A 22,886-nucleotide genomic window follows, 5' to 3' on the forward strand; every position below is an offset into this window, starting at 1 on the left:
GGTAGCCTTGGCCGTTGGGTTACCTGATGGGCCAGCTTAAAACACAGACAACAAACATCATTAGGATCCGTACTGTCGAGAAACCGAGAGAATTGTATGCCCTGAATTACCCAATTCTGATGGCGCAGCTGTGGGACCTAGGTTCCCAGACGTCTTAATGACTCGCAACAACCTTCCCGAGAATATCGCTTGGTTACTGGCGAATCTCGCATTGTCAACACCAAACGCGCCCTTGCTTCCCGCCGCTCGCGATCTTCCCGGAGACCTTTCCGCACCTGAGACCCTCCCAAATTTTCTAGCACCCCCGCTGCCGAATACGAGAAACCTCGGATTCCTGCCTGGCTCTTCTCCCTTGGTTCCCTCGACAAAGCAGACATCTCGACCATCCGCATCTCATGTACCGGCAGCCACAATCTCGAAGCAGTCGCAGGAGGATCTGGACGAGGAGGGAATAACAGAGCCTGAGGATACCATGGGACGATTGGTGCCGAGTTCGACCCGGAAGAGACGCTCCTTACTGTTGCAACAAGAGCAGTCGCAAGATCAACTACTAACGCCTGCTTCGACTACCGGGGTCGGCAGGCTCCAGAGAGCGTACTCGAATTCCCTCAGGACACCGAAAGCAGCCAACACCCCGGCCCCGCAGAGACAGACCCCAGCGTCGAAGCCACGGACGCCCGCTCTCACAAATGACGACAACTGCGAAACAGTAGACCTGACGGGGTCGGACGATTTCACCTCTTCCGACTCCAATGGATTTGCTTTTGGAGACGACGTGCGATTGTGGACGGAAGATCACGCAAGCCGCCCCGAACCAGCTGCCGAGGCTCGAGGCAGGAAGCGAAAGAGTGATGATATCAGTCAAGTCCTGGACACTCAAGTGGATCCCTTTGAAGATGACTTTCCCGATATCGATGATTTTATAGGAGATACGTCGACCGAGTCAGTCATCCGTGTTACTCCAAACTCTTCAAGAAAACGGAATTCGAAGTCCAATACCAGCCCGGAGCATGCAATTTCTCATTTTGGGGGGAGTCAAGGAGCTAGCCAATTGACGATACGGGATATGCCCTCAAAAAGAGATGTTGGAAGAAACCAGAGTGCCAAAACATCGCCGGCAATAGCACCCTTCAAGCGTCATGTTTCCGGAGTATCGCCACCCCCGGTAAAGCGAACTCCAAGTCCAGTAAAGCGAGGGTCTCCGATGAAAGTGGCGGACGACCATCTCAGCCCGCAGCCCGAGGGCCAGCTTCCTCGGAAGTCGCGGCGTAACAGTCAAGTGATACAAGATTCCGACGACGAATGGGCTACTCCACCGACACACAACGTTTCGATTATGACTGTGCACTCGACTAGTAGCCAGAGCCGCATTAGAGGGGGCCCTCACGATTTACCACATCATAGTGAGCGTGAAAAGTCGCCTGCCATTATCGCTTTTGACACACCATCAAGGCGGCGTCACGGTGATTCGCAAATAATCAACCCCCCCTCGTCGCCACCGAAGCAAACATCGCCAAGGAAGCAACCAAGTCAGACCGGGTTACCAGTTGCCAATATCGAGCTATCTGATGATTCGCTAATGATCAATGTTCAACCCCTGATATCAAGCCAACCAGGTCCTTTGCCGGGTGATGATGTACAGACAGCCATTCTGAAGCTCTTCCTTGCCAAACCTTCAACACTGCAGAGGAACCGGGCCCTCGTGGAGGACAAGTTAAGGCAAAATCGAGATGATTTCCGTGCCGCGTTGACAGGCGGGCAACTAGGACAAACCAATATTCTGAAACGCGACAAAGAGCGTTTGACTCGACAACTTGCTGCTCTGAATGCTCTTGCTGACGAGCACCAAATATATGAAGACCTGGTCCTTGAGAAAGACGTGCTCGTTGAGAAGATCATGGGGTTTTATGAGCAAAACGAAGACACCGAAAGTCTGGACGAGAGAATGGAAGCGTTGGTGAAAGAGATCAAGGGTCAGGAGTCATTGATGATCTCATCCCTTCTCAAGGCAGGTCTCAACGATGTCGCCATGTTCGAAGACCGGGAGCCATCACGTAGCAGTCGTCATGACTCCGTGGTACAGGCTACCCAGCCGAGCTGGAATCAGTCCCACTCACGGTTATCAGGAGAGCCTGCATCACTTCCTGGAGGTAACACTCAACTCATCATGCAGACCCAGGTTCTTCGACGCCGAGAAGCTCCTATAACAGCTTTCCACGCCCTCGACGATGCCCCTGATTCTCGGTACGTTGAGAGGGAAAAGTCACGAGCAATATCTCCAATATCCAGGCCAGCGGCTGGCAGAACATACCAGGAACCTTCGAGGGCAACGATGATACCTGCGCAGACTATGTCAGCTCATTCTATGGACGAAGAGCTGTATGATCTCGATGATGAGGACGAGCTTTTCGGCGATACCCCATCTTACGAGATGTCTTTTCCAAACCGGCAACACATAGAGGAAATCACTGGCACAAGGAACAGAAAAAACACGGCAAAAACACCTGCGAAGCGCAACGAAACGTTCATGAGCGAGGATGAGTTCGACGATGATGTGGATATGTTAGAGCTTGCCGAGGACTTTGAACACAAGCAATCTTCTGCCGAGACTGACACACGTCTAAATGCCCGATCGGTTTTCTCAGAGACTTCTGGCAATGCTGGTGCTTCCAAGCAGAAAACGGTCAAGAGGGTTGCAAGCACGTTGGCCAAGACTTCTTTCCCACCGGAACTCATGAAATACCCGTGGTCACAGGACGTCAAAAAAGCTTTGAAAGAACGATTCAGGATGGCCGGTTTCCGACACAATCAGTTGGAGGCTATCAACACCACCCTCGCGGGCAAGGACGCGTTTGTTCTCATGCCGACTGGCGGAGGCAAATCCCTTTGCTACCAATTGCCAGCCGTTGTTAAGAGCGGACGGACCCACGGCATCACCATCGTCGTATCTCCGTTGATCAGCTTGATGCAAGATCAGGTAGACCACCTCAAATACTTGAACATCCAAGCTCGTTCCTTTAATGGCGAATGCAAACCAGAATATCGCATGAAAACTCTGGAAACCCTCAAGGCTCCTAATGCGGATCAGTTTCTCGATCTTCTTTATGTCACTCCGGAGATGATCAATAAGAGCTCGGCATTTCGCAATGCTCTTAAGATGCTTCACCGACACAAGAAGCTGGCACGGCTTGTCATTGATGAGGCCCACTGCGTGAGTCAGTGGGGTCATGACTTTCGACCGGACTACAAAGAGTTAGGTGGATTTCGTCGTGAATTTCCGAATGTTCCTGTCATGGCATTGACTGCAACAGCAACTCTCAATGTCATCGTTGACATCCAGCACAATCTGGGTATCGACCAGTGTCAAGTCTTCTCGCAAAGCTTCAACCGGCCTAATCTGTACTATGAGGTCCGGCGGAAAGAGAAGGGCACAGTAGATCTTATTGCAGAGTTGATCAACAGCAAATATTCTGGACAGACCGGAATCGTCTATACGCTCTCACGAAAGAACGCAGAGTCCACAGCGCAGAAGCTCCAGGCTCATGGCATCGCTGCGCACCACTACCATGCCGGAATAGAGGCAGTTTTGAAAGCACAGATCCAAAAAGATTGGCAAAGTAACAAGATCAAAGTAGTCGTCGCAACAATCGCATTCGGTATGGGGATCGACAAGCCTGATGTTCGATTCGTCATTCACCAGACCCTGCCAAAAAGTCTCGAAGGGTACTATCAGGAGACCGGACGTGCCGGGCGTGATGGTCAGGCGTCCGAATGCTACCTCTTTTATAACTATGCCGACGTAACCCAGCTGCGAAAGATGATTGCCGAAGGTGAAGGGAATGAAGAGCAAAAAGATCGCCAACGGAATATGTTAAGAACGGTTACTGGCTTTGCCGAGAGCCAGAGTGATTGCAGGCGCGTTGAAATTCTTCGCTATTTTGGCGAGAGCTTTAATAAGGCGGAGTGTAACTCAACATGCGACAACTGCAAGAACAATGGTGTCTTCGAAATGAAAGACTACACGGAGATTGCGATGGCCGTGCTAGAAGTCGTGAAACGGCAGAAAAAGCTGACACTGAATCAGTGCAGTGAAATCCTACTTGGGTTGCAACAGAAGAAGAACTATGCCGCCATGAATGAGGATACGATGGAGTATTTTGGGTTTGCGAAGAAGATGCCGAAGCATGAGATACACAGGGTCATTGATAGGCTCGCAGCTGAGGAGGCACTTTTTGAGGAGAACGTATTCAACAGGCAGGTCAAGATGGCCTTCCAGTACTTCTTTGTAAGTGGCTTGTAGATCTTCTTTTTCCTCAGTGGCGGCGTACTAATGCAGTCGCAGCTCGGTCCCAACGCAAATTCCTTCCTCCGCCAGCGACGGAAGCTTATGTTGACCGTCCAGGTTAAGAGTGGTGATAGTCGGATTAAAGCTTCTAAGCCCAAGACGAAAGCGGCCAAGGCGGACAAACAGGCCAAGTTGCCTCCTTCCATGTTGCCCCCTTCTACCAACGTGTCGTCTCCGATGACGAAGACCAAAAGACAGAATGGCAAAGGAAAAGCTGCCGTTGCCTATGACGAGGATAGTGACGAGGAGGATTATGAGATGCACGACAACGGTTACGCTAAGGATGATTTCGTGGTCGACGATGACGACTTTGACGAGGATTTTGAAGAAATGCCAGTTTCCCGCCGGAAACGGCATAGGGAGCCTGCCGGTCCTCCGATTGTCGATGATGCTGGGTTATCCTCTTTGAACGAAGTTCATAGAGATATGATCAGGTCATTTGAACAGGATGCAGTAGTCATGGCTGCAGAGATTCAAAATCACAATAACCTTCGCAAAGCCATATTTACACGACAACAGCTCCGAGCCATGGCTGCTGCTTGGACGCTGACTTTGGATGACATGGATGCGATACCTGGTATTGATCAGGTCAAGGTCAAAACATATGGCAAGCAATTCCTGCCGAAGCTCAAAGAATACCATGCGCAGTACACAGACATGTTCGGTCAGGCTACCGGCACTTCTGCTCAAGGCATCAACCGGCGTGCCTCGCAACGAAGTGTTGTTGATCTTGTGTCGGATGATGATGACGGTGATGAAATGAATGATGCTGGGGATGACGACGAAGGAGAAGACGGCGAAGAATCGCATTTCTTCCATGGCCGCGGCGGTGGCAGCACATACCGACAACCAGCCGACGTGCAGCGCTGGAATGCAGAGATGGATAACTTGGAGAAGAACCAGCCGGCAACTTCATCGCGCGCGCGGTCAATATCCTCGTCGAAAGGAGGCTCAAGCCACTTCACGAGGGGTGGCCGGAAAGGCCATCGCAAAACGTCCGGCGCGTCTAGCAGCCAGCGAGGTAGAGCAGGCGCTGGGGTGAGGAAGAAGGCTCCGACCAAGAGAGCCTCGACGGGATCCGCACGCTCCACGTCGAGTGCGATCGGGTCTGCCTCCTCGCGAGGAGGCAGGGGGAGTAATCGGAGTGCGGGTGGCAGGCAGGCAACACTGGATATGCCCATGATTCCTACGATGGGTTATTATTAGTATGAGACGGCTATACATGGCTGTAGGAAATGATCAACAAGTACGGGAGGAAAAATTAGACCTTTTTCTTTTGATTGAACGATTTGCGCCAAAAGAGCGGGCAAAAACTTTATGAGCAGGGACGAAGTCGAAATGGAGCTTGCATCTTCGCATTGCATGATACGGCATGGCATACGGCGTATCGGTCGGTTCTCTTGATAAATATATAATTAGATACGAGGTCACGGATCTGTCTCTCTACTCTTTTCGCTTCTTCTTCTTCTTCTTCTTCTTCTTCTTCTTCTTCATATTCTTCTGGGATGTAGGCAGCAAAGGTGCGATATACCAGTGCCTGCGGGCCTCGGAGTAAATGGTCAAGACTGTGTACAAAACTCGGATTGCAAAAATGATCGTCTCAACGTTTTAACGTTAGTCCTGCATGGTTGAACACCGCGGGATTTCATAGAGTCCACAAACGCGTGAACGACGAGTCACGAGACGGCATATGCTGGTATTACAACGAACAATGGCACGTATGCCACGGGCAAGATAACATAGTGCATACGTGATGGCGGGTAGACCCCATCTTATATTCACAAACTCTTCTGTCCTTTGCCACTGGCCCAGATGCCACCGTATCTTACAATTCTCCTAGAGGACCAGTACTATTTCCCATCTACAAATCCAGGTATCAAAATACAGGTATATCTGTTTATGCAACATAAGAGGCGACCCTGTCAGTCTCGAGAAGAAGAAAAAAGGTAATTGGCACCCCCTATAAACGCCAGGTGCCGCCGCTAGCCATGCAGCATATTACGCCCCGGGTGCAAAGAAAATAGCACCAACAAGAAAAGAACAAAACAAGGTTGAAAATTGGCTAATATCTGCCAGTATCATTCTCGGGTATCACTAGAAATACTTTGACTCTATCTTATGAAGTCGTTGGTATATGAACAGTCGTCAGCGAGTCAATTGTGTCCCGAATTCGGAATGACAGGTCTAATTGCTATCCAAACTCGAAGGAGCCGCTTATGGACGCCTAGAATCGCCATCGCGGCTTGTTGTCATCTGAAGAACCTCTGCTCATTGTGCGCATAGCTGTACGTGCCCCGGCTAGTGCTTGGGGGCTATGGCGTCCTGTGACTGTGTCGGCCTTTCCCTTAGGTTGTGGCAACATGCTCGTCCGCCTCGAAGTGGTCATAGAACTAGCAGGCCGCCTAGCCGGATCCTGGGCTTGGCTTCTCGGCGGTTGTAGGGAAGTCCGGCGGCTGTTGATATTCAACGCAGACATGGATGCCTGAGATGCCAGCTTTGGTTTAGCCAAGGCATGTTGCGCGTACGGCACGGGCGATGAGACACGATCACGGAATGACAGTCGAGAGGCGCTGAGCCTTGAAGGCGTTTCTTCCGGCATCGGTGATGTGGTGCCTGCGCGGCTGAGTGGACTTCGCAGAACGGGCAGCTTAGAGGCCTGTGAGTTGGGCGTCAGTGACGATGGAGTTGGGCTTCTCTTGGCATATGGGCTAGGTGTGGTCAAGCTCAAGGGTTTGAAATTATGCCCCGTGTCGCTATGAACAGTGTTGACAGAGTGATTCCAACGGGGGCGGTTGTCTGCCAAGCTCGATGTTGACCGAGGTATGTGGTTGCCAACAGGCGTGATGGTATTACGCGCCAGCGTTGAAGCGTTCGAAGGACTTGACAGAGTTGAAACCCGCGGGCCCAGTGGCTTTCGTGCGATCTGAGACCCAGGGGGCGCCAGAGTGCGTCGAGAAGAGGAGGGCTGAGGTAGGTGACTGCCGCCGCTGGCAGACCGGGGCTTCTTGGCCAGCGGGGTGACGGGGTCCAGCCCTAGACTTGACATGATAACAGACGAAGGAGGCGAGCTACCTGGTGTTTCATGGCCGCTGGCAACTGTAGATCTGTCGTTCGAGAGCATGCTGGAGATGGAATCTCGTAGGGTTTGGCCTCTCTTGTCTGCCTGCACCTCCTCCAACGCTAAGTCGAGGTCTCGCATTTGTCGTTTTACGTGGTCCCAGTTAGACTGCGTCTCGGTATGCAATCTGAGGATCTCGCCATTCACAGTGAGTCGATCCTTGACCCCCTTGTCGATGATTGAGAGTACCCGCTCTATGGCAGGTCCGTAGTGTGTCTTCTTTGCTTCGTAACTCTCAATCTTCTTGATCAACGCAGCTGGGTTGGTGAGGTGCATTCCTGAATCAACAGCCTCACGTAATTTGCTTACGCTGCGCTCGACGGATTCCGTCATCTTTTGTGCCTGGCGGCCGGCACCACGGAAGACCAATACCCACTTGTCCTCACCAAGCTCTTTCCTCAACGACTCCGCATCCTTTTCGAGTTTCTTGTAGCTCTCCTCAAGGGACGTTCGCCTGTCCACCAGCTCCTCACAAGCTGAGGGGAACACCGGCTCGGCCCTGGCCTCAAACATGGAGAGTCGCATTGGTAGGAAATCTAATGAGGCCTTGAGCGGCTGCATCCTCGCGAACAATGCTAACAGACTCGAGTCATCATGGGTCAAAACAGGGCCAGCCCCAGCCGGAGACACTGGACTCAGAGGAAAAGCTGGCATGCTCATGCGGTTGTTGCGTGCATCGATAGGCGGCGTTTCTTCCACGATCGTTTCTAGATCACCAATGTCGACTCCATCTCCGTTCGCAACAGCCATCAGTGATTTGTGCCTTCGTTCTTCCATCTCGAACACGAGTCTGCAGAGATCGTCCATTTCATTCTGAACCTCGCCGAGCACACTATTCCACAGTTCTTCCCACTCCATGGCAATCTCAATCTGAGCCTTTGCGACTTTCAATGCCTGGCGGATCTTTGCCCATTCGGCCAGGATGGACTCCATCTGAGTGACTGCACGTTGTAGGTCATCGCTTGTTACGCTGGCAATGTCATTGCGGCCCTGAAGCTCCTCTATAGCGCCAACATAAACATTGATGAGTTGTTCGAATCGCGCGACAAGATTCTCGACCTCCTCATAACCTTCCCTACCACCAGCGGCGGCCCATTCAATGTCGCCATCGCTGTCCAGACCTCCAATAACCTCTGTTGCCTTGTAGATCCACATGCGTATTTGCTCGGCTGCGTTTATCAGAGCTTTTGCGGCAGATTGAGCAGTCGGTATTGCAGAGATCTTGCCAGACAGTGTCCCAGCATCCGGCAGTTGGAGGGCAGTCAACTGAGCGAGTTGATTCGCGAAGGAGAGCCTCGAGATTGTGTAGATGGAACCAGGCCGTTGTAACCCCAGAGGGTTGAAGTAGGACTCGGCATCGGGATTGAACTCGTTGGAAGCAGTGCCCCCAGGCGGCGTGTCTTTTGGCAAAGGTGGCGGCGGCGTTAGGTTCTCCTGGTCTTGCAGGCTCAGGCTCAGGCTCCGTGTGTCGCGCTCTATATGCTCCCGGCGTGTGTCTGATAAGGCCTTGGTGCCATTGCCGTTTGTGTGGTCGGGAAGTCGGTACTTGTTTGTGTCCATTTCCAGGGGCGGCACAGGGGGGATCTCAGGAAGATGAAGCTCAGGCCCGGGCTTTCTGAGCGAGCTCGGGCTTCCCGAGTAGGCAGTGTTCTCTTCCACCTCCAAGATATCGTCTTCCACTCGCCCCCGCGATCTTAGACTGCTGCGACTGGACCTGGACCTCAGCAATTGCAGAGGGGCGCCAGCACCCTTCCAAGCGCGACCGCGCCGTTCAACGGTCTCCTGCAGGCTGTTGGCTTGGTGCTTTTCGTCAATGGAACGTAACTGGTCTTCGGGCAGGCGGCCGATGCGGTCGTTGGTGTAGATTGTGGGAGCGGAGGATTGTCTTGTGGTTCCGCCAAAGCCTAGAGCTTTAAGACGCGCCGCCAGGCCAGGGGAAGGTCTGCGCGACTTGTGGCCGGAAGTTGGACGGACGGGGGGCAACACTACGGAGTGGTTGCTATCTGGAGAACTGTCAAGATGCCGGTGGTGTGGTTCAAGAGGGTCGAGTTGGCTAAGGTCGCTCGGTACGTCAGAAAAGGTCAGGATTTCGGGCGGTGGTGGAACTGGGTCGACATGGTGCTGATCTGTCACTTTTAGGCGCGGTCCCTGTCCCGGAGAGGTAGGAGTAATAGGATCGGTTAAAGTATCTAGAGGTGGTTGAGCTGCAGCAGCCGGGTCTGCGATGTAAGCTGTCGAGGTCATTTATTTTGATCTTGCTACGGCTGGTATCACCTTGCTTGCTTGCTCGCTCGAACCGGTTGGCGATCTGAGGAATCAGCAGGGTAGCCTTATCTTTTTCTTTCCTTTCCTTTTTTTGGGGAGTTTTTTCCCCTTCGCCCTCTTTGTCCCCAGGCTAGGTCCTTGGACGAATGGGTGTGGTCACTGGGCAGCAGTTCCTAATTGATCTCCTTATTGCCAGGTAGCTCGCAAGGCAGGCTGTAGGGTATGTAGCGTCTGTTGCGGTGGGGATTGGACGTATGGGGGGGTTGTCAACATGCAACTGCAGTCCAATCTTTAACTGGGACCCTGCAGTGCAAGTGGTAGACAAGAGCACTAGCTCTCGGGTCTACATAGGTACCCGACGGGGTTACTGGCAAGGCGATTGGGATTGGGGTTGGGATTCAATGGACCTATGGCAGATGAGGGCTGTAGTGGTCCGGGCACTCCTGACAACATGCAGCCCCAGGGAAGATGTGAGAGGTGAGAGGCGAGAGGCGAGAGGTAAAAGGTAAGAGGTAACAAGGAATTGCGAAAGTCACGGGCAAGACGGTGTGTTCGTTTCATCTGCCTTATCCTTCCTTAACTTACTTGGTATTATATCTAATTTAATTTTTTGGGGAGGGCCCGGTCCGCGCTTCTTAGGCTAGCGTAATTCAGTGCCGTCATTTTTCTTTCTAGCCGTCGGCTCAGGCGCGACTTGCGACGCGTTTTAAAGCCAGCCTGTATCCGGGACCCCGTACCTGTATCTACAGAATATCCATCCCTCCGAGATAGGGTACCCCACAGTTTGCCTCGCTCCTGTTACTTTTACTTCCACAGCAGATACGTCCTCGACGAGGTCAGCTCTGTGTACAATACATGTCTTCCACAGGTGGGGGCAGCCACACCCGATGATGACGATGATCTAGGATGATCTAGGAACGAACTACATCTCGAACGACAAATGTTGCTCACGTTGTGGCATCTCTCTTATTTGTGTATTAGCTAGCAAGATGGTCAAGCCGAGTACTGGCCAATCACTCTAGACTACCATCCAGGCGTACCAAGGAAGAGAGAGGGAGGGAGGGAGGGAGGGAGGGAGGGAGAGACAGAGACAGAAAGAAAGCCATTTCACAATTTCTGGATACACCACAAACTAAAGGGGCTTAAGTATGTTTGTCGTCAATGTTAAGCCATGTCCCTTTCTAGGGACTGCTTGATCTTGTTCACGAGACTGGTTTACATTTGTTTGCCAAGCCTTGGCGGATTCTCGACCAAGGAGCATCTAATGGAGTGTCATTCACATGTCCATCCAAACAGCTTTCATTCCAATACTTCAGAGACGAGAGACTACAAAAGTATACCCAGTCTGAAAAAGCACAACCTACGAGAGTTGATTCAGATCTCCCTTTGTCAATATCTTCCCAGCCTCCCACAGCAGCCATAGGCAGCTTCCGTTGCCAATCCACCAGAATACGCCCCGGCTGACAGCCCACAGGTTTTTTTCAATCAATATGTAGGAGACAGCGTAGGCAACCCGTGCAGCCGTGTAGATGAGACCCGCGCGGTTCACATATTCGGCTTTAACGCCAGCAAAGGTCGCGAAGCCCATAGCGCCAACGAACAGAGTGTAGTTCTCGACCGAGTTGGCGTGCGCTCCCTCATTGCGCTTCAGCATGTTGAGCTGCCTCTGAGTGATCTTCCCCGACTTGACGGCCGCATCGCCGTATTTGACCAGGTCCTCACGTGGTGATGCCTGATGATCGATGCCGTAGATCTGCTTGAGATTGCGGGATGCCACTGGGCGCTGAAGTTAGTGGTGCCTGTTAGAGAGCCTGGAAAGTTATAGTTGCTGGCTGCTTAATTTGGGCGAGCAGTGGACATGGCAGTGTGATCGGGGCCTAGATGGGCAGGAAGGGTATTCGGAAACTACATACGGATACAGTATGCGTAGACAAAGTGGAAGCCAAGGTATGCTGGTGCGTAATTGGGCGTCAGGCCATCTATAGGCACGGCACGGAGGCCGAGATGGGTCGCGAGAAATGCCATCAGTGAGGTCTAATATCACTTGAATCGGTCAAAAGTCGTCATCGGCTCTACTGATGGAAGCATGAAGATTAGATTATAATTACATGACCGAGTTACCGAGATGGACAAATATAGTCTCGACTGTGCCGTAGACGCTAGACTCTACAGGGGATTCCTAGGCGATGCTAATGACATGATACACCGAACAAGATCGGAGGCTGACATTCCAACAGAGGCATGCATATAGTTGCTTGTAAGACCGGCCAGTGGTTATACCGACCCCCGTTCATGCCCAGATCCAAGCAGTCATGGCCCCCGGATATTCGGTTGGTCCAGCGAAAAGTACGGACTTGCTAATCCGGCTACCAAGATGATGCCTCATGCGCAGCCTGCTCTTTTTGAACTACGCTACAGAGCTGTCGGAACTGCTGGGATAATTTGCCCATCAGCCGCGTGTTGGTGGCCTGATCAGGGATCAGCAGGTTAATACATTAGCTCTAGCATCTGGGGCTTTCCCACTGTTGCAAAGGCAGGACTTGCCTTTGAGCTATGGACAAGCAATGGCTAAAACTGAATCATGCAATTATTTTGCGATTATACTCGGGCGCAATCTGGCGTTGAAGCGTTTTGTGCTGGTCGTACAACTGCGATATGTGAATCAGAGGGCACAGCTGACTACACATAGCAGCAGTAGTGAATTGCTTGTTGCTTTTCGGGAGCTTCGACCACGGAGTGCCCTGCCGCTGCGTCTGCATGTGCTAGCGGACCCAATCTAAACTTTGCCAGTGGTTCCTCGTGCACGGATCTGGTGTTCATGGTTGGTCGTATAAGGTAGATATCGAAACAAACGTTCACCAGTGCATTGCTTAGGGAAAACTGTTTGTCGGTTCTTGGTCTTTACTCTACTCAACAAGTCAGTGGTGTAGCCGGTCTACAGAATGGAAGCTTCAATGAGCAGCGTTGGGATGCAGTTGACTGACTACATAATCATAATGAATTGGCTTCTAGAAGCTGTAACCTAGTTCACCCCGGGCTGATGCGGGGGTGCTATCATTAGTACTTCCGAGATTAACTTACTGGGGCCAGCAGGAACAAAACACTAAGGTTAGACTACTTACTACTGTATGCTACCAACAGTCGACTTTCTCAGTTAGTTGACTTTTGCTTCCATGTGCAGCTATGATTTCACCATAAGGAGCTTGCATGCCCCCGCCGGAGGACAAAGTTGCTTCCGTCAGACATGGTACCTACTTTGGGAGTTATTGGCGATAGTGTCAAGTTGATTGCACTCCACCTTCCCGTGAACAGCTTTACTGGGGCTGGAATGCCGTGCAATCTTGTTGCCGGGCCAGTTGTTTCCAAACACAACGAATGGACCTACGAGTTACATCATCTACCAAGTAAGTGCCTGTGACAGTTGTTCTGTGAAGGACAGGCAAGTTCTGGCCTTTTCCTGTCCACTAAAATGTGGTCCTTGTCTCCGTCAAACACACACACACACATGGATTCAGGAACCCAAAGAATCCATTGATTTGATCCTACCTTCCAGACCACTGGGTTCCTTTCGTTTCGTTGGATTCAATTTCAGCGATTCGCTTGGATCAGGGTCAAAAGAGCTGACCAGTGCCATTTTCACGCGTCTCCACCCAATCGGGAAGACGCGAATAACTGCTTTAGATCCTTGCCAGTACAAACCCCCAGGCCCCTAAATACCTAATTTATTAGGTACGGATACAGTAGTCGAGATTCATCCAGAACTGGATCACTTGCACAGACTTCCGGGCGCCGCTCTTTCACCACTTCAGCAGGCGAGCTTTGTAATCCCAGGCCAAAACTGCTGAGCAGTCCAGTCGTTGTCAATAACTAACCCGCTCCACATCGCCTTGCGCAACCTTCGTTCTTCCTTGTAAATACTTGGCTTCTGCTTCTCGAGTAAACATAATCCCCCAGCTACTAACCCGCGCAAACCCGACCTTCGAAACGAGCCGTGCCGAACCGTCCATCACATCGAGCTCCGAGCCGCCAGCCACCACAAGACTGTCCCTCGCCTTGCACATCCCGCCTTCCTTGATTGCTCCAAGTTGAACGAAATGGCTTCAGACGCCACCTACGACGCGCGCCCAACTGTCCGTCGTGACTCGCCCTCGCCAGACACAGCTCCCTCTGAAGCCGTTGGAGCTCAGAGCCTGAGAGTGGGCCGGTGTGTATCCACAGCCTCAACCAACTCTCGTGGATCCAGTGCAGATGGCTCGTACAGAGACTCGTTGAGCAGCGGCGCCTACTCTCGGCAGTCATCAGCCAGCTATTCCAGGCGGTCGGATGTAAGCTTTGCGTCTTCTCGCAATTCGACAGCAAGCTTCATGGGAGATAGGCCGTCGAAGAGACGAGGGTATACAAGGCCAGAAGGCACAGACTTCGCAGCCAGTGCTAAACAAAGGGAAAGTGTTCTGAGTTTGGGAAGCATCACACATCTGCAGCACTTCTTTGCTAGAACCGGATTGCTGGATGGGAAAGGCGGCCAACTCGCGAGAAAAAGGAACCCGAGGGCAACCATAGACTTCTCCCAACTGGACCTGCCGACCATCCTCACGCCCAACGGATCTGGGGAAAATTTCGACTCCTCGTACGCAGATTTCGGAGCACAGCAGGAGCACCTGGTTGAATCGCCAATCGACGAGCATGATGGGTTCTACGATGATGAATATGACGAGCCAGACCCCAATATACTTCCGCCCACAACAAGCACATACAAGCACAGAAGGGTTGTTTCGAAGCCGCCGACCATCGCCAAGCTCAAGGCTGACCTCGTGGCGTCACTGGATTCCGCAGCAAGGGTATTGAAGGAGGCAATACTGGCACAGGCTGCTGCTAATGATGCGTCCCATACGACGCCGGATCGCTTACCCGGGCCAGGTCAGGGCTGGTATGAAATCCAAGGAATGCAAATTCTGGACGTCATGACGTTGGCGATCCGCGCTGCAAAGGTGTACTATACGTCTCATGAACACCCAGAACGCCTTGACGCTATAAAGTCGGAGAAAGCGATAAGGTATGATCTGCTGGCTGTCATGGAGGTTCTCAAGCACATGGCCACGCGGAACTTTGCAGGGGGCATGCGCGAGGACGAGCACGAGACGATGCATGCCTGGGTCGAGAGCATATATACGATGCTGAGGAAAGAGCAAGAGATGGAGGAGGCAGACCGGGCAGAAAGAGCCGGGTGGACGTGGCTCAAAGGCAATTGGAGCGGCCGGGAGATTGAGCGCGAGATTGCCTTCTTGACTTCAATAGACACCGAGGCCGAGCCACTGCCGGTATACACTCGTATTGACCCGAACGGTGTGGTTCCAACGCCATTCCTCGAAAGCTTGCAAAACGGCATACGGCTGGTCAAGCTGCACAATGCAGCAGTCAGGAAATCGAGGCGACGGTTTGGGGCTATCGGAACGTTCCACACGGATACGCAGAAGCCGTACAGATGCGCCGAGAACCTGCGCTACTGGAACAAGGCGGCCGAGCTGCGGTGGGAGGTTGTTTTCAAGGTGGATGTGCTAGGGATCGTTTACAACAGTAATACCCAAGTCTGGATTGACTTTGAAGAAGCACTTTGGAAGTGGTGCCGCAAGGTGCGCGAGGAGATCGCGGCAGAACTGGAGAACGACAGCCTCGGTGGTTAAAGGTTTGTTCTGTTGGCTTGATATGCCCAGTGGGGTGAGGGTGTTCGGGGAGGAGTTTATTTGCATTTGGCATTCACAGCATTTTCGAGCAAATGGTGGCCAAGACACGAGGAAGAAGGCAGAGATCGAGGTCTTTGGTCGGGGTCTTTGGTCGGGTCGGCTGATGCATTCGTACCGCATTGCATACTATTTGATGCAATCATATACCCAAGAGCATGATACCTGATTAGCTGGCATTATTTATTATCTTCCTTTCGTTCTCCGCCCTTCAGGGAGCCTTTTTAATGAACAATACAATACGAGTGGTAGTCTCGAATTACTTTGGCTTGTGCCCGTATTCCCTGAGAGTGAGCAACTGAAAGGATAAGACAGAGCAGAGAGATGGGGTTGTGGATGAAAGCTCTTGGTCCTGCTGGGCGCGTACGCTATAATTACTCTGGTACATATAATCCGTACGTCGTCCTGGCCCTGGGGGGGGGGGCATGATTAGTTAAGGTAACCGTAGATGATTGGTCCAAGCTCCCCAAGCATAGCTACAGCAGTAGGCAAGGCACAAGGCAGAACCGTGACGACTGCCGCAAGGAGCTGAGCTAACAATACCATCCGCTACCAGCACCAGTGCCATTTCATACCATATTACATACACGGCCCAAGCCTGAGTAGGTAGACAAGCTACATACGCCCGCGTCTCCGTCGACGTCGCACCCTCAGCCTTCCCTCCAATTCCCCCCGTCGCCTTCAAACCACTTGACTTCCCACCCCAAACATCGACACATCCTTGGCTCATTCAGCAATCGACTCTCTCCCAAGCACGAAACTCAGCACCAGCTTCGCTTGCCTAATATCACAGCAAGCGCCAAGATGGATCACCGACCGCAACAATGGGGCCGTGTAAGCACAAGCATTCGCATTCCTCCAGAGCAGTTCTGTCGCCGTACCACCCAGCTAGTAGCTAATCAGATCATGTCACACCCTCACAGCCCAGAGATGATGTCTATGGTTCCTACGATGCCTCATACATGCGACCCAACGGTCCGACCACACATACCCAGTCTCCCGTCGTTACCGGAACATCAGTAGTAGCACTCAAGTTCAAGGACGGCGTGGTCATCGCCGCCGACAACCTAGGTACCGACTTCCCCCCCTCCTCCTCCTCCCCCGCCATGTCCTTGCGGTTTGCTGACCTGCCTGCCTTCTCCCAGCCTCCTACGGCTCGCTAGCTCGTTTCCCCGATGTCAAGCGCCTGCGCACCTTCGCCTCCAGCACCGTTGTCGGCTTTGGCGGCGATGTTTCTGACATGCAATACCTCGATCGCCACCTGACCGAGCTCGCCATCGACGAGAACTACAAACAGGACGCCGCCCACACCTTGAACGCTCGAAACCTGCACAAGTACCTCGCCAAGCTGCTCTACCACCGCCGCTCCAAGTTCGACCCCCTCTGGAACAACCTGCTGGTCGCCGGCCTCGACGAGGACGACAAGCCATTCCTCGCCGCCGCCGATCTGCTCGGCACCACCTACACGAGTCCCAGTCTGGCCACGGGCTATGGTGAGATGCTGGGTCAGCCCATCATGCGCAAGTACGCACCAGATGAGGAGAGCGCCGCCAAGTTGACCAAGGAGGAGGCTATCAACATCGTCAAGGAGGTTATGAAGGTTCTCTTCTACAGGGATGCCCGCTCCTTGGACAAATATTCCATGGCGGTTGTCACCAAAGAGGGTGTCGACCTGAAGGAGGACCTCAAGCTGGAGAACCAGAGCTGGGCATTTGCCGACAGGATCAAGGGATACGGCACGCAAACTGTCTAAAGAGCCTGGGCATGTCGTCGGTTAGCCCGGATTAACCGCCCTGTGTTGTATGCCAGTGCACATCGAGCTCATAGACTGCGGATGGCATCACATCAGCGTGGCTTGTACTATTAGAGCGACTGAAACACAGCGAATTTGCGCGATACAACATATACCCTCGGTCGTGAGCGTAGTTTCTAGCGAGCGGCGAAAGGTCACCAGGCTTCATCTATCTCACAATAACATCCTCTCCAAAGGGAGAAATAGCATCAAGGCTACTTTAGACTACAGGCTGCATTTGTTGTGTGTGTGTGTGTGTGTGTATATGTATATGTGTGTCTGTGTGTCTGTGTGTACTGCACATTCTGGGCCACAAATAACCAACAATAATCGTGAAATGGCCATACTGACTTGCACATCTTCACGTGGTGGCTACGTCGAGAATTCTCACTCGCCAGCCTCGGCCTTCAGGTAGGAGTAGCCACGAACCTGTGACGGTCCTACCCAGGGGCGTTCCTTTTCAGTGAACATGTAACTTGGCCACAAAACCTTCGCTCGCCGCAACGACGACGACGACTTGCCACACAACCGGCATCAAATGCGACCACTCCTTGCTCTGGTCGCGAATCGTTCCACGTCATTAGTCCTGCATGGTCCGCTACCGTCACCCTACCATTTGTAATATGCTGTGCGAGGACAAATCATCTCAGGTTTCACCAGTTGGAAAAGTGATGGGTGAGCGATTCATGCCTGTGGGCATGCTGTTTCGAGCTGGGGAGGTCGTTCGTCTGATAGATGTCGTCTGACGAAGCAAGGCGTATGCCAAAGGCTGCCAATCTTGAAGATGCATTCAGCCGATGCTTCCCGTCAACGCAACAGATTGTGTCGATACTTCACACCATGAGATCCAAGAGCTTATTTTCGTTATCAGTTCATTTTATTTTATTCTATGACTGCCTCGGATGCGGCTGCGCATCTCTGTATGGGATATGTCGTAATACAATCATCTGCTCTTTTGGCGGCTTGTGGCCACATGTCCTCCGATCAATTCGTAACTTGCCGCGTCAAAGGGCAATGACGGAAGGTCCATGGCCCAATGGCCAATGCCCACTCCAGTCCATCTCTACGCTGGACTAACGATCAGATACACCAATTGACCGTCGCTGCGTATTACCTCTTTTTTTTAATATTTTTACTGCCAACTCCGGTCGTAATAACCACCAAATGCTAATCATACATTAAATTGCTTACTCGACAGTAACAGACTTGGCCAAGTTGCGAGGGAAATCGACGTTCAAGCCCTCCTGGACAGCCAGCCAGTAGGACATGAGCTGCAGAGGAATGACATTGAGAAGACCCTGCAGACAATCGACAGTCTTGGGGACCTCGATCTTCTCAGCAAGGTTGTTCTTGAACTCCTCGTCGTTAGGGTTGCAGATGACGATAGGCTTGCCGCCACGTGCAGTGACTAGAGGAGAGTTAGCAACGAAACGATCAGGTATAAGCATTTAGAACAATCGAAGACATACCTTGTTGATAGGCGTTGAGCGACTTCTTGAAGAGGTCGTCCCGGGTCAAGATCATGACAATGGGGAGATTCTCGTCGACAAGAGCCAGAACACCGTGCTTGAGCTCACCAGACATGACAGCCTCACAGTGAAGGTAGGAGATTTCCTTGATCTTCAGGGCACCCTCGAGGGCGGTGGAGAACTGGCTGCCACGGCCAAGAAGCAGCAGTGACTTCTGGTTCTTGAAGGTCTGGCAAAGCTCCTTGATTGGCTGGTCAAGCTCCAGGATCTGCGTGATCTGCTCAGAGATCTTGCCAAGACCCTCCATGATCTGGACACGTCTCTGGGCCTTGGACGCACGGTCCTCGCTGAGAGACAGGGCAAACATGACCATGGCGATGAATTGCGACGTGTAGGCCTTGGTGGAGGCTACACCAATTTCGGGGCCAGCATTGACGTGGACACCACAGTGTGTGAGCAGAGAGATGGAGGAGCCAACAACGTTCACGATACCAACAGTAAGGGCACCGCGCTCCAAGCAGTATCGGAGAGCCATCAGGGAGTCGGCAGTCTCGCCAGACTGAGAGACAAACACGCAAGTGTCGTCACGGAATACAGGGGCTTGTCTGTCAAGGAAGTCGGATGCCAGCTCCACAGCGATGGGGATCTCTGCGAGCTCCTCAAAGACACCCCGAACGGCCATACAGGAGTGGTAACTCGTACCGCAGGCAATGAAGATGATGCGACGGCATCTGCGAATTGTCGCAAGGTATGATCGAAGACCACCGAGCGTGACAGTCTTGTTGGCGACGTCGAGACGACCTCTCATGGTGTTGACGACGGACTCGGGCTGCTCGAAAATCTCCTTCTGCATGAAGTGGTCGAACTTGCCCTTCATGATCTGCTGGAGCTCAAGCTCCAAGGTCTGGATAGCTCGGACGTTGGAGCTACCGTCAGCCTTTTTGAGACGGTGAATGTTCAGGGAACCCTCGTGGATGTGGGCAATGTCGTCATCCTCAAGGTACATAACCTTCTTGGTGTGCTCGATAATGGCAGCAGGGTCGGAGGAAAGGAAGAACTCGGCGGGCATGGGCATGCCATCGTCGGTCATGAAAGCACGAGATTGCGAGCGGTGGAGCAGAGACTTGTCAGGGGCAGTCAACATAGCGGCGTTGGGGGTCAAGAAGTTGCCCGAGGTCTTCTTGAGAGCGGCGTTCTGAGAGGCGGCCTCGGCGGGGAGAGCGCCCTCCTCCGAGTACTCGACATCGACGAAATCAACCTTCATGCGCTTCTGGGTCTTGACACCAATAACGAGGGGCGAACCCTTACGGGCAGCGACGACCTCATGGGGGTAGTGGACGGACTTGATGAGCAGACCGTATGCGCCCTCGAGCTCGTTGATGACCGACTTGGCCAAGTCGACAAAGCTGAGGTCGGGGTGTTGATCGTAGATGTACTTGGCGAGCTTTGCAATACACTCGGTGTCGGTCTCTGTCTCGAACTTGAAGCCCTTGGTGGCCAAGAGGGTCTTCAGCTCCTTGTAGTTGGTGATGATACCGTTGTGGACAACAGCAAATTCCCAGTTGGGATCAGATCTGCAAAGCAGATTTGCATTAGCATAGGACACGCCGCGGCGGAGATACCCCGAAAGTGTCTTACCGGTGAGGGTGGCAGTTCATGCGGGAAGGGGGACCATGTGTCGCCCATCTTGTGTGTGCAATACCGGCATGTGAGTCGAAAACCTTGGTCAAATCTGGCTTCTCGTTCTCAATGAGCTCCTTGAGCTTGGCGACCTTTCCGACCTCCTTGAAGGCCAAGACTGTGTTCTTCTTGTCGCCGTCGATGGCCAGACCGGCGGAATCATAACCACGGTACTCGAGACCGGACAGGGCTGTTGAGGAGAATCGTGTTAATGTCAATCGCCTCGAATTGGACAGAACTGGATCTCGTGGTTCTTACCATTCACAAGTGTATCAAGAATGAATTTTCTGTCCTTCTCCACCAGGTAGTTGACGTCTAAAGACAAAAACAAATGTTAGCGATCTGTTGTCTTGGTTGGTCGAGGAGAAAGAATGTGTCGAATTCGACATATTCAAATGCCGGTATCGTATCTGTCTATCGGTGGTACAACTCGAACGAGTTCATGCAGAAAGCAGCATGCCCTCCGAGGTCGGTGACAGCAAGAGACGAATCTATTGTGGCTTTTGAACTTACATCCGAAAATTCTGTGCAGAAATTGAACATTAGCGTCTCGTCTTCAACACGGTCATACTGAAATTGGAGGGGTCCGGTTGCTGTTGCTTCACCGCGACTCAGTTTGCGAGAAGTTCATGCAACACAGCCAGAAGACATGCGCCTTTCCATGCCCATGCCCATGCCCATGCCCATGCTCAGGCTGATGCTCATGCTCAAACCGGCCCAGGTCTTGTTCCGGTCGAGCAGGAAACCAATCCCGGTAAAACAACAGAAGAGAGCCCTCGTGCAACTAAATTGGTTCACTCTGTCTTGACTTACCCACACATCTTGCCGGCGGTCTAGGAGAATAAAGTTCGATTCGGTTGTGGGGGGGTTAGCGATTGGAAGGAGAGATTTCTCAAATTGTTATGTGTCCAATACCTCGATAGAGAAGAGGCAATTAGAGAAAGGAAGCGGGAGTCAAGCGAGCTGAGATGGAAGGCAGAAATGATAAGAACTAAGTTTCCACAAAGCGCAGTTGAATGGGGAGGTTCTTATGGTCTTTTAATGCTCCTCAAGGACCAAGCTAGATCTCGTACTTGGTTACCATGGCGGGGCCGTTAAGTAGCGAAACAAAGGACGAAGGTGGGTGAGGCTTGGCCTTAGCCCCTGAGTATCGCAAAGTACTCCAGGGAGGAGGGTACCCTCCAAATATGCTGGTTGCTGGGTTAGACACGTTGTGAATCGCCAGTTGAGAATTCCATAGCCTTTCGAGTGCTTCACAAATCCAGTCCATCGAATTCCTCTTACAAATCGCTTGAGCACAGTAAGAATCGTTGACGAACTCAGCTGTTGTGAACCCCAATAAATCCCCCCCCCCCTGATTCTTTGTTCAATGCTCATTAACTATACGTCCACTAACTAGGTTAACTAACACTGCAGGTTACCCAATCTTGTTACAACTGCTGCTTCAGAAGGCCATGATCAATTGCCATTCATCTTCAGCAACAAGACATGTTGTTGATGCGGGCAAGTTAACACCAGGGACTCATCCATCAATAGCTTTCGGTTAGATTCGCGTTGCACAATGCCTCGTTTATGCTACAGCTAAGCAGGTTATGTTCCGATGTTCCAACCCGACTGCACCTGTTGAAGTAGGGTTCCAAAACATTAGAGCTTCTATCTTTCCTTTTACAAGTCAAACCACCATATATGCCCGTGACGTGCCAATGGACTACCTGCCGGTACTTGCGATAACGATGAGCTTACAGGGTTCCTGTACAGGCTGGGGTTCTCAGTTGCTCTTCGCTCCATATACATCGTGGCGCTGGCGCAGCTGGGCAGCAAGACAGGGCAGGACCCCGGCCGTACCTACTATGCATGCGGTGGACAGGGATCTATCGTCATCCCATCCGAACATTGTCCAACAAGAGTTACGGATAGCTTCAGACAATATCTCAGAGACGGCCGCTTCGTTCGCGGCTAATATGGCAAAGCCATCCCACGTTTTGCCCTTCATTCTCAGTGAAAGGAATTGCTGACGCCGACAGCCCATGTCCCACCGTATGCGTGCAGTAACATTTTTCTCGGCGATTCATCAACGCTGTTAGCTCAGCCATGGGGGACGAGTTCGAGTGGATATGCCGTTGGCACGAAAACCATCTCAGGTAAGGGTAACTCAAGCAGGTTGCTCCAAATAAAACTCTATCGATAGAATAAGTTCCCATCAGCGCTTCCCCCCGTATTCACACGCTGATCTCACGGGCCATTGCCGGAAGAGCTGAGATCCCCCAACTGTTGCCAGGCGCGCCACGAGCCCTACCTCGTCTACTTACCAGCCATTCTTGGCTCATACGAGGTATGCTGTGGCACCTTCGTGCTAAGCATGGCAATATCTCCGATACGGATCGACCTATACCTTGCCCCTCTGTTTATGCAATCCCGTATTGACGACATATTCGTTGTGCCAATGCCGTGTTCCCTTCCAGTCGGTGCCTTGCTCTAG

The 22,886-nt window shown here is 52.2% G+C and overlaps 6 protein-coding genes across 6 annotated transcripts; 3 read left to right on the forward strand and 3 right to left on the reverse strand.

The window, feature by feature from the left end:
• Positions 1-157: 157 nt before the first annotated feature.
• Positions 158-5,551, forward strand: BKA67DRAFT_530260 (uncharacterized protein; the record flags this gene model as incomplete). Its single annotated transcript, XM_046099216.1, has 2 exons — positions 158-4,285; positions 4,343-5,551. The coding sequence occupies 2 exons, from the start codon at positions 158-160 to the stop codon at positions 5,549-5,551; spliced, it is 5,337 nt and encodes a 1,778-aa protein (XP_045964275.1).
• A 1,024-nt stretch (positions 5,552-6,575) lies between these two features.
• On the reverse strand, positions 6,576-9,563 carry BKA67DRAFT_499081 (cortical protein KAR9-domain-containing protein; the record flags this gene model as incomplete). The annotated part of the gene is made up of 1 exon (XM_046097067.1): positions 6,576-9,563. A coding segment is annotated over one exon (2,988 nt), but the record flags the coding sequence as incomplete, so codon positions are not given.
• Positions 9,564-10,809: 1,246 nt separating this feature from the next.
• On the reverse strand, positions 10,810-11,829 carry BKA67DRAFT_547008 (uncharacterized protein). The gene is made up of 2 exons (XM_046101424.1): positions 11,642-11,829; positions 10,810-11,504 (listed from the first exon to the last, which is right to left on the reverse strand). The coding sequence occupies exons 1-2, from the start codon at positions 11,751-11,753 to the stop codon at positions 11,089-11,091; spliced, it is 528 nt and encodes a 175-aa protein (XP_045964277.1). The 5' UTR covers positions 11,754-11,829; the 3' UTR covers positions 10,810-11,088.
• A 1,655-nt stretch (positions 11,830-13,484) lies between these two features.
• On the forward strand, positions 13,485-15,550 carry BKA67DRAFT_41819 (uncharacterized protein). Its single transcript, XM_046096799.1, has one exon. The coding sequence runs from the start codon at positions 13,823-13,825 to the stop codon at positions 15,407-15,409; it is 1,587 nt and encodes a 528-aa protein (XP_045964278.1). The 5' UTR covers positions 13,485-13,822; the 3' UTR covers positions 15,410-15,550.
• A 340-nt stretch (positions 15,551-15,890) lies between these two features.
• On the forward strand, positions 15,891-17,486 carry BKA67DRAFT_547014 (20S proteasome subunit). The gene is made up of 3 exons (XM_046101425.1): positions 15,891-16,300; positions 16,390-16,537; positions 16,612-17,486. Exons 1-3 carry the CDS (start codon positions 16,271-16,273, stop codon positions 17,217-17,219), a joined length of 786 nt encoding a protein of 261 aa, XP_045964279.1. The 5' UTR covers positions 15,891-16,270; the 3' UTR covers positions 17,220-17,486.
• Positions 17,487-18,116: 630 nt separating this feature from the next.
• Positions 18,117-21,672, reverse strand: BKA67DRAFT_547018 (glucosamine-fructose-6-phosphate aminotransferase). The gene is made up of 6 exons (XM_046101426.1): positions 21,221-21,672; positions 20,921-20,931; positions 20,666-20,722; positions 20,366-20,597; positions 18,728-20,301; positions 18,117-18,666 (listed from the first exon to the last, which is right to left on the reverse strand). Exons 1-6 carry the CDS (start codon positions 21,226-21,228, stop codon positions 18,446-18,448), a joined length of 2,103 nt encoding a protein of 700 aa, XP_045964280.1. The 5' UTR covers positions 21,229-21,672; the 3' UTR covers positions 18,117-18,445.
• Between the last annotated feature and the right edge of the window lie 1,214 nt (positions 21,673-22,886).

Source organism: Truncatella angustata (genome assembly GCF_020726525.1).
Source record: "Truncatella angustata strain MPI-SDFR-AT-0073 chromosome Unknown BKA67scaffold_1, whole genome shotgun sequence".
NCBI classification, from domain to species: Eukaryota; Fungi; Ascomycota; class Sordariomycetes; order Amphisphaeriales; family Sporocadaceae; genus Truncatella; species Truncatella angustata.

What these genes read in the sequence shown, in the direction of transcription:
- BKA67DRAFT_41819 (XM_046096799.1), top strand. Translation starts at nt 13,823, where the DNA reads ATGGCTTCAGACGCCACCTACGACGCGCGCCCAACTGTCCGTCGTGAC.
- BKA67DRAFT_547008 (XM_046101424.1), bottom strand. Translation starts at nt 11,753, where the DNA reads ATGGCATTTCTCGCGACCCATCTCGGCCTCCGTGCCGTGCCTATAGAT. An exon ending in TGTCTACGCATACTGTATCC is followed by an intron (nt 11,505 to 11,641) that starts GTATGTAGTTTC and finishes TTCAGCGCCCAG; the next exon opens with TGGCATCCCGCAATCTCAAG.
- BKA67DRAFT_547014 (XM_046101425.1), top strand. Translation starts at nt 16,271, where the DNA reads ATGGATCACCGACCGCAACAATGGGGCCGT. An exon ending in GACCGCAACAATGGGGCCGT is followed by an intron (nt 16,301 to 16,389) that starts GTAAGCACAAGC and finishes ACACCCTCACAG; the next exon opens with CCCAGAGATGATGTCTATGG. An exon ending in CATCGCCGCCGACAACCTAG is followed by an intron (nt 16,538 to 16,611) that starts GTACCGACTTCC and finishes GCCTTCTCCCAG; the next exon opens with CCTCCTACGGCTCGCTAGCT.
- BKA67DRAFT_547018 (XM_046101426.1), bottom strand. An exon ending in TCTTGATACACTTGTGAATG is followed by an intron (nt 20,598 to 20,665) that starts GTAAGAACCACG and finishes TCTCCTCAACAG; the next exon opens with CCCTGTCCGGTCTCGAGTAC. An exon ending in ATGAACTGCCACCCTCACCG is followed by an intron (nt 20,302 to 20,365) that starts GTAAGACACTTT and finishes TCTGCTTTGCAG; the next exon opens with ATCTGATCCCAACTGGGAAT.